Consider the following 15,625-nt stretch of genomic DNA (forward strand, 5'->3'; position numbering starts at 1 on the left):
GCCAATTTGGATGCACTTGGCAGTAAACATTATCCATTTAATAGTTTCTTTGGATTAACTCAGCACTTCACCATGTGTTATCTACCACTTTAATATGTAATAGTATCTGAGCGAGGTGATTATCAGTGCAAAGTTTATCCCATTTGTAAATATAATACAGTTGTAGGCACTGGGACAGTTTCATCTAGTTCGGTAAAGTTGGACATATATTCACAGATTCGAACTTCCTAGATCAGTAACTCATAAGCAAAACATTGTTAAAACACAAACGATACCTCTTTCCAACTGTAGTACGGTAGACAACAAGCTACAACCTAATTTTCATAAAATAGGAGCGGACCTCAGAGAGATGAGTGCACAGGTACCGCCTAAAAACTGCAACACTGAAAAGCGATACTACAAAAATATTCAATAACTTTACTCTTATACAGTGTAGTGTCACCAACATCACTTCACTCATCAGTGGTCTTTAATGTTATTAGTTATAAGGTATTTATTACATTGATTACGTATTTTTCGATTGTATATATATTCCAAATTAATATTCCAATATATGACACTAGGGGGAGTATTACTGCTTCTGTACATCGATCTGTTGCCAACTTAGCGAATTTGTTGCTATATTTAGCAACTTTTCAGCCCCTTTAGTGACTTTTTTTTTTCTAAAAAGCACCTAGCGACAAATCTAGCGACTTTTTGGACAAACCTTATCTACTTTCCGTAGAAGAGTCACCAGTACTGCCCCGTGAGCGTGAGGTCTTGCTTTCCCGCCGCAGGCACAACTCTCTAAGAGGTGCAGCACATTCAGTTGACCGCACGGCAGCTGACACAGACATGAATGAGCTGCGCATGTGCAAACAGAGTTGCCAAGGACCAATCAATAATCTGTATGGTTTGCTCCTCCTTTGTTTTAATTTAAATAATTTAATTTGACCATTATTTTTCTTGCTTATCACTCACTGTTACACAGACTGAGACTGTGTGCTGTGTGAGAGAAAAAATAAGACATTCTGTCACTTCTAACTTTCTCTCCGAGTGATCATTTTACATGTAAATATAGCCAAAATCACAGCATAGCCGTTGTCTTTAACTGATGTTATAAAATCAGGATTTTAGCAGTGCAGAGCTTGGTAGTGACTACTGGTTAACATGTAGTCTTAATGGGCGGCGTTTCAGTCACTGTTTCATACTCGTTCCATTGTCTGACAACAGAAACAGAACAAATATGTACATAAGAACAGCTTTATTGGGAATTTGGCTGTATTAAAATACAGTATGTGAGCACAGAGAGTAGGAGAGAAGCAAACAGATGTAAAGGGCTGACACAAGGCAGAATGCAAATACAACGCAATGACATCACGAATATACTAATTAACGCATGACGTCATCTAGCGACATTTTGAGCAGGCTTTAGCTACTTTTCATTGAAAGTAGTTGGCAACACTATTATTAAATTTTTTTTTTTTTTTTTTTTTAATCCCCTTTTTCTCCCAATTTGGAATGCCCAATTCCCACTACTTAGTAGGTTAGGGTCCACATAAGAAGCATCTGTCTATGAAAGTTTGACAGTTTCATTGGTAGTTTCCCAACATCAAAACTGCACTTCAGTACAAACTCTAGTACACCAACCTGTTGAAATATAAATTTTAGGAAAATATTCCACATAGAGTCCAAAGAATTTAGGCCTCCGTTTTCTTAGATATTACATTTTATTATTATTTTTTAGATAATGAGGTTTATTCCTCCATATAAAGTTAAAGAGCTTGGACAATTACATAAGGTTGATTTAGCGTCTGAACTAGGGAGTATGTTTTAGTCGCACCGAGATGACGTCAGACCGGAAGCATGTGCGGTACACACGCACACGTGTTCACTACAGCTGTAAATGTAGGCTGACGTTTTGCTTGATGCTGTAAGTTCTGCGCTTAAATCCTTTTTTTTCATCATATACATATATCTACAAGATTGGGATATTATCTCTGTAACGATAATGGCGTAGTGGCTTTATGTCTTGTTGATTAAATGCATTTACAATGGCATAACGGGTCTGGTGTGCTGTAAATGTTACCTAATGCGATTTGTGCATTTAATGGCTCGCCATGATGTGGTGATTACTTAAACACGGGCTTTAAAAGACACTGCCGATAATTTGCAACAGTTTATGTCCATAAAAACAGGATACCTGTTTACATTTACACCGATAAACTGCCTGATTGAATATTATCATCTGTCTGCAGCGGTTGGTGGATGGATGATCATGGCAAACAGTGTGGGCAGGTTGTGTTTTCAGAATAAGACTATTCTTGCCCCTATGGTGCGGGTGGGCACTCTACCCATGAGACTGCTGGCACTGGACTGTGGAGCAGATGTTGTGTACTGTGAGGTGAGAGATAGCATTTCCACTAATGCCATTTCACTACATTACTTACTGACAGTTAAAATACAGACATTAATATTACGTGTAAACTTCAGGATGCGTGTGCTTATTTCTGAGCTGTTTTGTTCAATCATTTTATTCATTTGATGTTTTAGGAGCTGATCGACCTCAAAATGGCTCAGTGTGTAAGAGTGGTGAATGGTACGTATGCATACGTCCACTGAAATCTTAAAAGTCACTGCTAAAATTGCTCAAAAAGTTAGTTAAATGCTTAATCATCATTTGTTTTCAGATGACACTCACTTTGCAATTTTGTTATCTAAAGCAACAACGTTTATATATCTTTATGTGTGACTTCCAGTACTTTTTGGGGGCCACTTTACCTCAGTCACTTTTGAGATAATTTGATTGTGTTGGATTTTGAATTGTAGGGATGTGCAAAACTACCAATTTTATAATCAACTAATCAGTCGTTAAGGATAATAATGTATTACTACATTGGGAAGGTTGGTCAAGACAGACTTTGATGTTGGGTTTACAAAGCCTTGTCTGAACGTTTAAACTAGTTTTAAAATTTTGAAGATTGATTGTACAGATATTACAGTATGATAAATCACACGCTAGATACATAGTCAGACAGAACGTCACAAAAATAGTCAGATAAACCGTCAGAGAATTAAAGAGAGAGAAATTTACAGCAGATCAAAGGCCTTTTGTGGATTTGTTTACGTTTGAATTTTTGACAGTTGGCCTGTTTAAACAATCCATCAATGTCTATGGTATTTTTCAGATTTTTCATTATCCGATCGGTTAGAAAATGCATAGCACACTATTCCAGTTTGGTGGATTTAGCTTGAATGCTCAAGGAGGAGTTAAAACTTCGTCTCAAAATTAGGCTCTGTTATGTTCATGTGACCTCGATCAGATGCCTTTTAGAAGGATATACGGATGCTAAGTACAACACTTCAACATGGTGACTAATGGATATTCAATAAATAAATGGGCTTAATACCTATAACATCTTATTGCACAAAACTATCAAAGTAAGAAAGATAAAAGAAAGTCTCAAATACAGAGTGGAACAATCTGTGTGCATCCTGAACACAGAATGACGTACTTGGGATTCACTCTGTGTTATTATTAAGCATTTATGTATTGGGCAGATGTTTTGGAGACTGTTGATTTCATCGCACCAGACGAGCGAGTGATGTTTCGCACCTGCAGTAAAGAGAAAGAGCACGTGGTCTTTCAAATGGTAAGTATGTGAAATTCAGGTTCCTGAAAAATCCCGAACTTGAGAAGTCTTTGGAACTTTGGATGCCTAATAAATACAATGTTTTACAGTGGCAAGAAAAAGTATGTGAACCCTTTGAAATTGTATAAATTTGTCTTAAATCTGGTTTGAACTTCATCTAAGTTACAATAATGAACAAACACACTTTGTTTTAACTAATAACACACAAATGATTGTATTGTTCTTGTGCATATCGAATACATCATTCAAAACATTCACAGTGTAGGTTGGAAAAAGTATGTGAACAAAAACTTTGCTGCATGCCTGAAGTTTGCCAAAGACCACCTTGACACTCCATAACGCTACAGGGAAAATGTTTTGTGGACTGATGAAACTAAGGTTGAATTGTTTGAGAAGAACACGCAGCACTACATATGGCATAAGAAGGGCACCACATACCAACATGAAAACATCATCCCAACGGTGGAAGTACTGTCGAAGGAAAAATGAATTCCCAAGTTTATCAAGATATCCTACAGGATAATGTCAGGGCTGCTGTGTGCCAGCTGAAGCTCAGTAGAAGTTGAGTGATGCAGCAGGACAATGACCTTAAACATCGAAGTAAATCCACTACAGAATGGCTTCAGAAAAAGAAAATTCACCTTTTGGAGTGGTCCAGACCTTAACCCAATAGAGATGCTGTGGAATGACCTCAAGAGAGCTGTTTACACCAAACATCCTAAGAATATGGCCTAGCTGAAGCAGTTTAAAATTTCTTCTGAACGTTGTGCAGGTCTAATCCACAGCTATTGGCAACGTTTGGTTGAGATTATTGCTGCCAAAGGAGGATCAACCAGTTGTTAAATCCAAGGGTTCACTTACTTTTTCCACAGCACTGTAAATGTTTAATGGGATGTGTTCAGTAAAGACATGAACAATTATAATTGTTTGTGTGTTGTTATCTTAAGCACATTGTGTTTGTCTATACTTGTGACTGATGAAGATGAGATCACATTTTATTACCAATTAATGCAGAAAACCAGCTAATTCCAAAGGGTTCACATAATTTCTCCAGCCACTGTAAGCATGATCTTTAAAATAACAAAATTAGTTGGAGCCGCATTAGGCCTATTCATAAAAAATAAAAAAAATCTCTCATTGTATGTTTATTTGTGTTTCAGGGAACAGCAGATCCAGAAAGAGCCCTCACTGTGGCTAAACTTGTGTGAGTTAATGGAGAGATTAGACTGATATAGATCATACCTTAGTTCTGACAGAGAGATATGTTGACAAAAGGAGCACTGCATCTTTTTACTGTACTCATTTTTAAACTAAAGTTGAAAATTCTTTCATCATTTAATCACAAGAGATTAGGGGAAAATTATGTAAAAAAAATAATAAGAAAAAGTAGTCAATATAAAAAAATATGTCGTTCCAATCCTGCATGATGTTATATAGTGGATAATTCACACTGCCCTTTTCTGTACATTGAAAAGAAAAGGGTTCAGATGATAAAATGAAAAAAAAAAAATAAAAAAAAAAATAGCACAATTAAGTACCATAAAAGTAGTCCATAAAGCTTGCGACATCGCTGTACTTTTATGGTACTTTTTGTTACCATCTACTATCATTGTATGGAAAGTGGTGTTCCATGGAAAAAAGAAAGTCATATGGGTTTGGAACAATATGAGGGTGATGAGTTGAGTGAAATTAATTTAAGATCACAATATCTGCACACACTCTAGAGTCCAGTAGTTTTAACATTTCTGTGTTAACAGGGAAAATGACGTGGCGGCTGTCGATGTGAATATGGGCTGTCCAAAGGAATACTCTACAAAGGTGCTCTATGCTTCTGTTGGATTATATTAAAATGTTTATATCGGGCTATTCTACTATTTTTATTTAATACCTAATTTTGCCCTCTCGTGTAGGGAGGAATGGGGTCTGCGCTTCTCTCTGACCCTGAGAAAATTGAATCTGTAAGTTTTCTTAGGTTTTTGTCTTTCCAGAGATTGTTTTATTGCATATCACATACTGAACTCATGCTGAATCAGTTGACAGAAACGGTTTTAAAAATATTTACACATTTTTCTTCTTACATTTTTTTTTTTTTTACATATTTTCTAATCCCTAATCTCTTGTCTTTGTAGATTCTGAACACTCTTGTGAATGGGATTTCCAAACCCGTAACATGTAAAATCAGAATTCTTCCTACAGTAAGTGAGCAGAGGTTTATATGATGCAAATGTTTGATATAAGGCATTCAATTTTTGTTTCTAATGACATATAAGTGTATAATATACCTTATGTGCTCTCTCAGCTAGAGGACACAGTGGATTTAGTGAAGAGAATTGAGAAAACTGGAGTGGCAGCCATAGCAGTGCATGGCAGGTATGTTGTTTTCTTCGTGTTTATGGAAGGGTTCATATTTCAACAGCTGAGCGTCTTTATATTCTGCTGTTTTTCTCTTTTTAGAATGAAGGAGGAGAGACCACGTCACCCGCTCCACTGTGATTATATTCGGGCTGTAGTTGAAAGTGTGTCCATCCCCATCATCGCCAAGTTAGTCTTTACCTTATAGTACATTGTTTTTTTACATAATGGGTGTTTCTTCAACTTCGGGCACTTTTAGTTCCAACAGTGTATGTATATGGACACAGGAGATTTATGATATTTTTTCTGAAAGTCACAAAAATTCCCACAACAGTGTCATTTCCAGCACATATCAAATTCTGAATTGTGTTTAAAAGAATTCTGTGGTGGAATTATCACAACTTGATTTAATTGCGTTCTATCCATTTAAATTTGTAAAAATGGAAGTTTACTTAATCCATTTGAGTTGGGACAACATGAATACTTTTTGTGGTGTTAATGTAGCATTGATGAAACTGGGCAGGGGATTTCCATTTCCCAGCATGCTTTGCATGGGACTCGATACGGAGAGTAAATATTTACATTAAGTGTTATTTTATATGTTTTTGTGCAAGATGAATAAAAGGGAGATACATTTAATGTACTTTTAATGAGTTTAATATTTTGTTATGTTGAGATTTTGAAGAGTTCCTGTTATGTTGGAGTTTTGCGCTTGAGTTAACGATTAGGACATGTAGATGTCACACATTAAATTGATTGCTCCCTTCGTTGCGCAATTGCTGTGCAACCATAGCACAGATACTAAACTACACTCTGTAATGCTTCCAATCAGCATGCATTTAGCATGCTAACATTCACTTTTTCTAGTTAGTACATAAAGAAATTAAAGAGATTTATTTGAGTTACATTGACACGTCTAATTTTGTTGGGTTTACTCAATTCTACTAGGTTCTTTCTGCACAAAGTGTTTGTGTTAAAATTGCATAGTAATTCTAGGTTAAGGAAAAACATAAAACACAAAGAAACACTGTCCACGATTGAATCAAGCTCTGTCAGAGCTATTTTTTTTTTTAATGTGAACGGCAATACATAGAAAAAAATAATAATAATATTTACCTTGAATTTTCTTTGTTTTCTTCAAACATCACTTGTCTCTTATTTCATACAGTATTAAGCATGCTTTTCACTGACACTTTTGTCTACTTGGTTAAAAAGTACACTAACTGCCAGGTTTTTTTTCTTTTGCTTCTCTGTCTTTCTGTAGCGGTGGCTCTTTGGAATTAGTAAAGACGTTTGAGGACATAGAAAACTTCCGGATCTCTACAGGAGCGTCCTCAGTCATGATCGCACGGGCCGCCATGTGGAACCCTTCGATCTTCCGCCAGCAGGGGGTGCTGTCTACAGACAAGGTTATGGAGGAATACATCAAATATGTGAGTGAAGGAACATAAACCTGTTTCACTTACACTGAGAATGTTTTCTATTAACAATATTCACATACATACTTATAACTTACACTGATGAGCCAAAACATTATGACCACCCGCCTAATATGCTGTTGGTCCTACTTGTGTCGCCAAAACAGTGCCGACCCTTCGAGGCACCCCTGAAGGTGTCCTGTGGTATCTGGCACCAAGACATTAGCAGCAGATCCTTCGAGTCTTGTAAGTTGCGAGGTGAAGCCACCATGGATCGGACTTGTTGGTCCAGCACATCCCACAGATGCTCAATCGGATTTTGGAGGCTAGGGCAACACCTTGAACTATTCATCATGTTCCTCAAACCATTCCTGGACAATGTGTGCAATGTGGCAGGGCGCATTATCTTGCTGAAAGTGGCCACTGCCATCAGGGAATGCCATTGTCATGAAGGGGTGTACCTGGTCTGCAGTGATGTTTAGGTAGGTGGCACGTGTCAAATTGACGTCCACATGAGTGAACCCAGTGTTTCCCAGCAGAATATTGGCCAGAACATCACACTCCCTCCACCGGCTTGTCGTCTTCCCACAGTGGATCCTTGTGCCATACCTTCCCCAGGTAAACGGCGCACACGTACACGGCTCTTCCACTGTTTCATATTCTTCGTTGCCCTCACGCATCGATGAGCCTTGGGCGCCCAACACCCTGTCGCCGGTTGGTGGTTTGTCTTTCCTCGGACCACTGTCGGTAGGTACTCACCACTGCTGACCGGCAGCACCCCACAAGCCTTGCCGTTTCAGAGATGCTCTGACCCAGTTGTCTGGCCATAACAATTTGGCCCTAGTCAAAGTCACTCAGGTCTTTACTCCTGCCCATTTCTCCAGCATTCAACATGTTGACTGTGAGAACTGATTGTTCGTTTACCATCTAATCTACCCAGACCTTGACATGTGGCCTTGTTAGGAGATGATCAACGTTATTCGCTTCACCTGTGAGTGGTCATAATGTTTTGGCTCATCAGTATATAGGCTGCCTCATTTATTTATTTAAAAAAAAAATAATTATCAGATCTTTTTTCTATGTACTCTACCTCAGGCCACGTCCACACTAATACATTTTTATTTGAAAAAAAAAATTAATTTCCCCTTCCGTCCACACTGAGACAGCATTTTTAACAGCGAAAACTGAGCTTTTCGAAAAATGCTCTCTCAAGTGGATACATTTTAAAATTGCGTCTTCACGTTGTAGAGTGGACAGGAAAAGCATATTTGAGATATTTTAAAACTTTGAGGTATTTGTTGTGATCTGGCGCAGTCATGTGTTCAATTGAACCCAAAACAATCAAGAGGAGTTGGAGTATTGATCTTGTGGTCTTGGTATCAATAGAAACTGGTCTTGGTCTGGCTTATGGTCTTAGTATTTGTATTAATTAATGTATTACAAGAATAATATAGTTGCAGGCATTGCTCAAAAGGGGCAGGAGCTCCAAACCACCATTGAAGATATAGGAAGCCCCTTACCTAACCCTTTCTCTAACCTTAACTGTGAGTGGAAGTGACATCCCCTTTTGGAGTAACTGCACCCCCTTCTGGAGTAACTCCGCTCTCTTTTGGATATTTCACCCCCATTTGGAGGTCTCCGGCCTGCAGCTATACCTACTTGTGTGTTACCAGTGCACTAAATGTGGTAATTATTTCAACCACTAGTTGGTATGGCATCTTCACCATTACTGAGAATTTGCAAGTACTTCTGCCTCTGTGTCATCATGCATGCTTCGACAAGCACTGTCTCGCTTACATGAATGTAAGTGCAAGAACTGTGGTCTAACAACACAACAATCATTAGTGATTTATGGTTATAACTGCCATGTAGAGGCCATGACTTGAACCGCACATCGATGCGGTTCAGGTTGCGACAGTACACGCAAAAGTTGCCAAGGTTTTTCCCTTGTTCAAGAATGAAGAATGCTAAAGTAAAGTAATGTCCTTTGGTAATGATTTGGGTTGAATTTAATGGAAAATATGCGAGTTCTGCTCCATGGTGTGGCAGAAATTTGAGCAGCCTCTGGAGTCATAGCTGGGCACTGCCGACAGATGGTGAGTGGCAGTGGCTGTGTGTGTACCTTCATTGAAAACAGTTGTTTCGAATTTTAGAAGCACCAAGTCGTCCACCAGACACATCCGGTGTGCGACCCCCTTTACTTTGCAGGAGTGGCCGGTATTCTTATTGGTGGGAGTAGGGCTGCGCGATTATGACCTAAATCATAATTGAAGAATATTTCCTTTTGATAATGTAAATCACGATTAATATAAATGTATTGCATGCCGTATTATTTATGTAGCCTAGCTACACATCCCAAACAAGCTGAGAAATGTGTTCCTGAATTAGTTAATTGCTGTTGCTATGCAGTAGTAAATCAAGCATGAAAAACAACTGTTGTGATTGAATTATATACAGAAAGCGAGCAAAGAACACTCCCTTTATAATCACTGAAGCTGTCAATCACTGCAGTTCAGCGTGAACTCAAGGTCTGAGTTCTGCACTCTCACCAAAACTCCCGTTATAGTCAATGAAGCTGTCTGCACTACACAATAAATGTCTTATTTACATCGTTTCTACACCGTGTTGTTTATAATGCAATCATTTGCGAAAATGCAGCAGCTGAACTCAGTCTCTGAGTGCGCGCAATGCGGATTTCTTCTGCTTAAAGAGACTTAAACGCCTCTGATTGGCTGTTGCATTCATGCACTCAACAGACATGTCTGTGAAAAATAAACATTGTTATTTTGTTATATTAATAATGCATATGAAACACAATAATCAGTTACCCATGGTTTTGGGAAGTCTGACTCATTTTCGCGAATCAGTTCTTTCAAACTGTTCTTTTCAATTATTGCGATTGTTTTACATCAGCATTTGTCTTTATTTCGATCAGAGATGGTCAGTGTTATTGTCAGTGAAAAACATTGTTTATGCATAGTTGTCTTAATAGTTTCATTTTCCAACAATAGTTTTCAATTAAGTTTGCATCTCTCTGTTTAACTTTGATTAACAATGATGAATTTGGCATTTAATGTTAACATGTGAAGCAGCCATCTGTGTTTTGAGAGTTTATGTTGAAATATCTTGAAATAATTTTTCATAATTTTGAACGAATCCTAAAGGAATCAGATGCGTATCCACTAAGAATACATTAAGATTCTATTGAGTAAACTGAAATTACATTATTTCATTAACAATCTATTTGCATTTCTTTTGGATTTTATCGTCTTTTTAAAAATTATGGCTGCATAAGAGCCATATATGACACTTTTTTTATTTTATTACTGTAGAAGAATAAAAAGCTTTGTGACACCTGGGGGGTGGGGTGGAGGGGGAATAAAAGGAAAGGGTGTACAGTTGAAGTCAGAAGTTTACATACACCATAGCCATATACATTTAAACTCAGTTTTTCACAATTCCTGACATTTAATCGTAGAAAACATTCCCTGTCTTAGGTCAGTTAGGATCACTATTTTAAGAATGTGAAATGTCAGAATAATAGTAGAGAGAATGATTTATTTCAGCTTTTATTTCTTTCATCACATTCCCAGTGGGTCAGAAGGTTACATACACTTTGTTAGTATTTGGTAGCATTGCCTTTAAATTGTTTAACTTGGGTCAGATGTTTTGGGTAGCCTTCCACAAGCTTCTCACAATAAATTGCTGGAATTTTGGCCCATTCCTCCAGACAGAACTGGTGTAACTGAGTCAGGTTTGTAGGCCTCCTTGCTCGCACACGCTTTCAGGGCTTTGTGATGGCTACTCCAATACCTTGACTTTGTTGTTCTTAAGCCATTTAGCCACAACTTTGGAGGTATGCTTGGGGTCATTGTCCATTTGGAAGACCCATTTGTGACCGAGCTTTAACTTCCTTGCTGATGTCTTGAGATGTTGCTTCAATATATCCACATCATTTTCCTTCCTCATGATGCCTATTTTGTGAGTGCACCAGTCCCTCCTGCAGCAAAGCACCCACACAACATGATGCTGCCACCCCCATGCTTCACGGTTGAGATCTTGTTTATTCAGACCAGAGGACATTTCTCCAAAAAGTAAGATCTTTGTCCCCATGTGCACTTGCAAACTGTAGTCTGGCTTTTTTATGGCGGTTTTGGAGCATTGGCTTCTTCCTTGCTGAGCAGCCTTTCAAGTTATGTCGATATAGGACTTGTTGTACTGTGGATGTAGATTCTTGTCTAACTGTTTCCTCCAGCATCTTCACAAGGTCCATTGCTGTTGTTCTGGGATTGATTTGCACTTTTCGCACCAAACCACGTTCATCTCTAGGAGACTGAATGCGTCTCCTTCCTGAGCGGTATGATGGCTGCGTGGTCCCATGGTGTTTATACTTGCGTACTAGTGTTTGTACAGATGAACGTGGTACATTCAGGCATTTGGGAATTGCTCCCTAGGATGAACCAGACTTGTGGAGGTCCACAATTTTTTTTTTTCTGAGGTCTTGGCTGATTTCTTTTAATTGTCCCATGATGTCAAGCAAAGAGGCACAGAGTTTGAAGGTAGGTCTTAAAATACATCCACAGGTACACCTCCAATTCAGTACACCTCCTATCAGAAGCTATTTGTCTAATTGTCTAAAGGCTTGACATTATTTTCTGGAATTTTCCAAGCTGCTTAAAGGCACAGTTTAACAGGTAAAGGATGAGCAAGGAGGTGGCGGGAACCGGCTGAACAGTAGACATAGTTTAATAAGAAACACAACATAAAACAAACAAACACACACACACATGCGTGTCTCTCTCTCTCAAACTGGTGCCTCCGGCTACCTTTTATCTCGCTCTCCCGCTGATCAGCCCTCCTCCTCGTCACACTCCCCTGCCACACTCCTCACTCCACACTCCTCATTTCTGCAATCAAGATGGTGGCCCATGTTGTAAGGGCGTTGTTGTTGTGCCTACTATCCGCAATAATAGTGTTTGTGGCAGCGGGGGCGTGGTCAAGCATCTCTCCGGAGAAAGCGGTAAGGGCGCTTATACCTGAGCTAAATTATGTCTAACACCTGTCTCTAATTTCAGTGAGCACGGGGAGAGCGGCATAAATAGAGCCACACCGCAAGTAGAAGAGAGAGCCTGGGCACCAGAGACCCGAATAAGAAGCAAGGAATTTTCGTCGCACAAATGATGAGAGTTTATTTTTGTGAAGCGGTGTGAGATTATAAATTAACTTAATGAATAACATAAAAGACTTTGAGACTGCAATTGTGCTGGAGAGAGAGAAATAAATCCTTACCTGAACCAGGAAAGCTGCTTCTCGCCTCCTCTTTACAGTGTTGTTAAAGATAAATCTTAGTTCGTACAACCTTCACATTGCATTCCTTCAAAGGTGATGGGAAGTTTAATTGGAATTGCTGTGCTGTGGCGAAACACAAGGACAGTTGTGTTTCAGAACACGCATGGAAATGACACGGGGCCATGCTGCTTAAGTTTTTTTCCACATGCACAGTAAGAGGATTTTAGCGTTTTCAGACGTTACAGTGTAGACGAGCAACTTCTGGAAAATGTTTGAAAATGGCAGTGTGGATGGAGAGCGTTATGAAAACGTTGTTGTCAGATGAACATGTATACAGATTAATGTGGACGTTGTCTGAGGCTTCTTTATATTATGTTCATGAGACCTGATGAGACTTTATTTTTTTGTTTATTTGCAGGCTGTTCGCTATGACAACAACCCATTTAACACCAAATACTGCTTGTGTCAGATGCTCAGAGACAGAGTTGAGTCTCCATTCGGAAAACAGTTACATGCAGCTAAGACCATAGCTGAAATCTGGTAATTCATCTTCAATCTAATAAATGGTGGGGGTATAAAATGTATTGGCGAATTATTATCGACTACTGAAATGTTTGTATTGTGACAACCCTAAAGCTGTGCCTTTTATCTTGGATAATATTTCTATAACTCTAGGTTCTGGAACTGTGAGGTGCTTGTTTGTTCATGTGGTTTAATAATGTATGCATTTGTGTTGTATAGTGATGTGTATAACATGACTGACTTTTACAATAAGACCAAAGTTGAACTGGAGGCTAGAAAATCTGCGCAACAGTCTAACAGTGATCAATCAGAAAACCCAACATTAGAGGATGATGTCATCACAATGCCCATTCGCTTTGAAAGGTTTGAAGTATTTCATGATTGTGGCCCGCTTCATTAGAGAGGAATTTAGCTTGTTTCAAGTTACAATATGTGTCTGTTTTTCCAGACGGGGTTACCCACCTCAGATCACTCCAAAGATGTATTTGCTGGAATGGAGCCGAAAGGAAAAGCTTGATCAACCTGCGTACGAGACAGTGAGTTTTATTAGAAATCGCCCAATGATGTCATTGATTACTGGGATATAGCCTCGTAAACTTATATAAACTTGATTTATTTTTCAGGAACAGAGAACTCAAGATCGATCTTTTCAGTCCACGGTTATTGTAGCCGATAAGAAGTACCGGTCCACCCTATGGTGAGTTTGGTGTCTGATACGAACACATAGCAGTGCAGAGAGAACGAGTGGATGTCACTTCTACAGTATGTGTATTTAAATATCCGTTTTGTTTTCTTCAGGGAGAAGTCGAAGAAATTTGCAGAGCAAGCAGCAGCTATAGTATGTTTACGCACACTTGGACTTCCCGAGGGTCGAATCGGAGAGGAGAACAGTGGATTGGTGAACAAACGCAAGAGGGAGGACAAAAAATGTGTGCCGCCGGATGACAATGAGTCAGCAGCACCAAAGAGACATATAACTGAAATGCCACAGGAAGAGGAAGAGGAAGTGGTATGCAGGACAGAAGTTGTAAATGGTGTCTGTGGTCAGACCACACATTAACCTTGGCCAGATGTTCAGAACTCACTATAAAGAGATTGAATTCCTTTTCATTTCAAAACAAGGTGGAGTATTTCTTGACAGATAATAGTACACTTTGTTTGGTTTTAAATTTGCTCAATATGCTATTGCCTTTTCAGGTGCCATTGCTCTCTAACATTGTCTTTTCAAATAGAAATGAATATTTTCAATATGTTGCATGCCACTATTTTGTGTGGGATAAAGAATACCATTGTTTTTTTGTTTTGTTTTTTTCTATATAGAATATCAAATTTACCATTCTGCTCTCTTTAATTTGATATTCCACCGTTGACCAGAAAGGGGCAGAGCAGCTCCAGTTACTTTCACTTCAGTACTAGGTAGTCAAAACCAACAGTATATCACACAATGTCCAAAAGTTTATTTATTTGAAGTATTCATTATTTTTCGGCGCTATTATGGATGGGGCAGTGGCTACTTGACATAAATTGTATGTATCTATGCTAAAGATTATTGTCAGTTGTTAGTTGTATTCATCATTTGTAAGTTGTAAAAGTTACACTTTTAATGGCTTTGTCTAAATATCTAGTGAGCTGCCTACCTAGACATCAATTTTGAGCATCAAAGGCCCATTCCAAAGCAACAGCATTACTGTGTGTGTGTGTGTGTGTGTGTGTGTGTGTGTGTGTGTGTGTGTGTGTGTGTGTATTTACACCAATCAGCAACAACATTCAAACCACCTGCCTAATATTGTGTAGGTCCCCCATGTGCCACCAAAACAGCGCCAACCCGCATCTCAGAATAGCATTCTGAGATTATATTCTTCTCACCACAGTTGTACAGAGTGGTTATCTGAGTTCAAACATTTTAGTAACCCGGCACCGCTCATCACCTGCACGGTGAAACGTGGTGGTATAACCCCTGGCAAAAATTATGGATTCACCACACTTGGAGGATGTTCACCCAGCTTTTTTACTTCGTAGCAAATAAACAAATGACAGATATGACACAAAACAATTTTTATTTAATCAAACAAATTAAATTAGATTAATTAATGGCATATATTGTTTTCCAGATCAAGTAGAGGAAAATATTATGGAATCATAAAAATAAATTTAAAAAAAATCACAATTAGTGCTTTTGTTGCTGTTCCTCTGGCTTTTATGATGGCCTGAATTCTTTGAGGCGTGGACTTCACTAATGAAAAACAATATTCTCCATCAAGCTGGTTCCAACTTAATCAAATAGTGGTTGACAGATCAGCTTTGCAGGATGGAGCCTTGTCATGGACCACTTTTTTTCAATTTCCACCTTAAATTTTTAATCGGATTGAGATCCGGACTGTTTGCTGGCCATGTCATTGAGTTGATATGCCT

General features: G+C 38.6%; 1 protein-coding gene across 1 annotated transcript; it reads left to right on the forward strand.

Moving 5' to 3' along the window:
- Positions 1–1,837: 1,837 nt before the first annotated feature.
- Positions 1,838–14,961, forward strand: LOC127436299 (tRNA-dihydrouridine(20) synthase [NAD(P)+]-like). The gene is made up of 16 exons (XM_051690371.1): positions 1,838–1,912; positions 2,238–2,383; positions 2,533–2,578; positions 3,541–3,632; positions 4,793–4,836; positions 5,390–5,450; positions 5,543–5,590; positions 5,762–5,827; positions 5,932–6,002; positions 6,087–6,173; positions 7,249–7,417; positions 13,110–13,231; positions 13,433–13,576; positions 13,662–13,749; positions 13,837–13,910; positions 14,012–14,961. The coding sequence occupies exons 2-16, from the start codon at positions 2,252–2,254 to the stop codon at positions 14,271–14,273; spliced, it is 1,506 nt and encodes a 501-aa protein (XP_051546331.1). The 5' UTR covers positions 1,838–1,912; positions 2,238–2,251; the 3' UTR covers positions 14,274–14,961.
- The last annotated feature ends 664 nt before the right edge of the window (positions 14,962–15,625 follow it).

This window comes from Myxocyprinus asiaticus, chromosome 46 (genome assembly GCF_019703515.2).
Source record: "Myxocyprinus asiaticus isolate MX2 ecotype Aquarium Trade chromosome 46, UBuf_Myxa_2, whole genome shotgun sequence".
Taxonomy (NCBI): Eukaryota; Metazoa; Chordata; class Actinopteri; order Cypriniformes; family Catostomidae; genus Myxocyprinus; species Myxocyprinus asiaticus.

Excerpts from the sequence above, each read along its gene's own strand:
- LOC127436299 (XM_051690371.1), top strand. The coding sequence starts at position 2,252 with ATGATCATGGCAAACAGTGTGGGCAGGTTGTGTTTTCAGAATAAGACT. Across the intron at positions 3,633-4,792 it reads AGCACGTGGTCTTTCAAATG|GGAACAGCAGATCCAGAAAG; the intron begins GTAAGTATGTGA and ends TTTGTGTTTCAG. Across the intron at positions 5,591-5,761 it reads ACCCTGAGAAAATTGAATCT|ATTCTGAACACTCTTGTGAA; the intron begins GTAAGTTTTCTT and ends TTGTCTTTGTAG.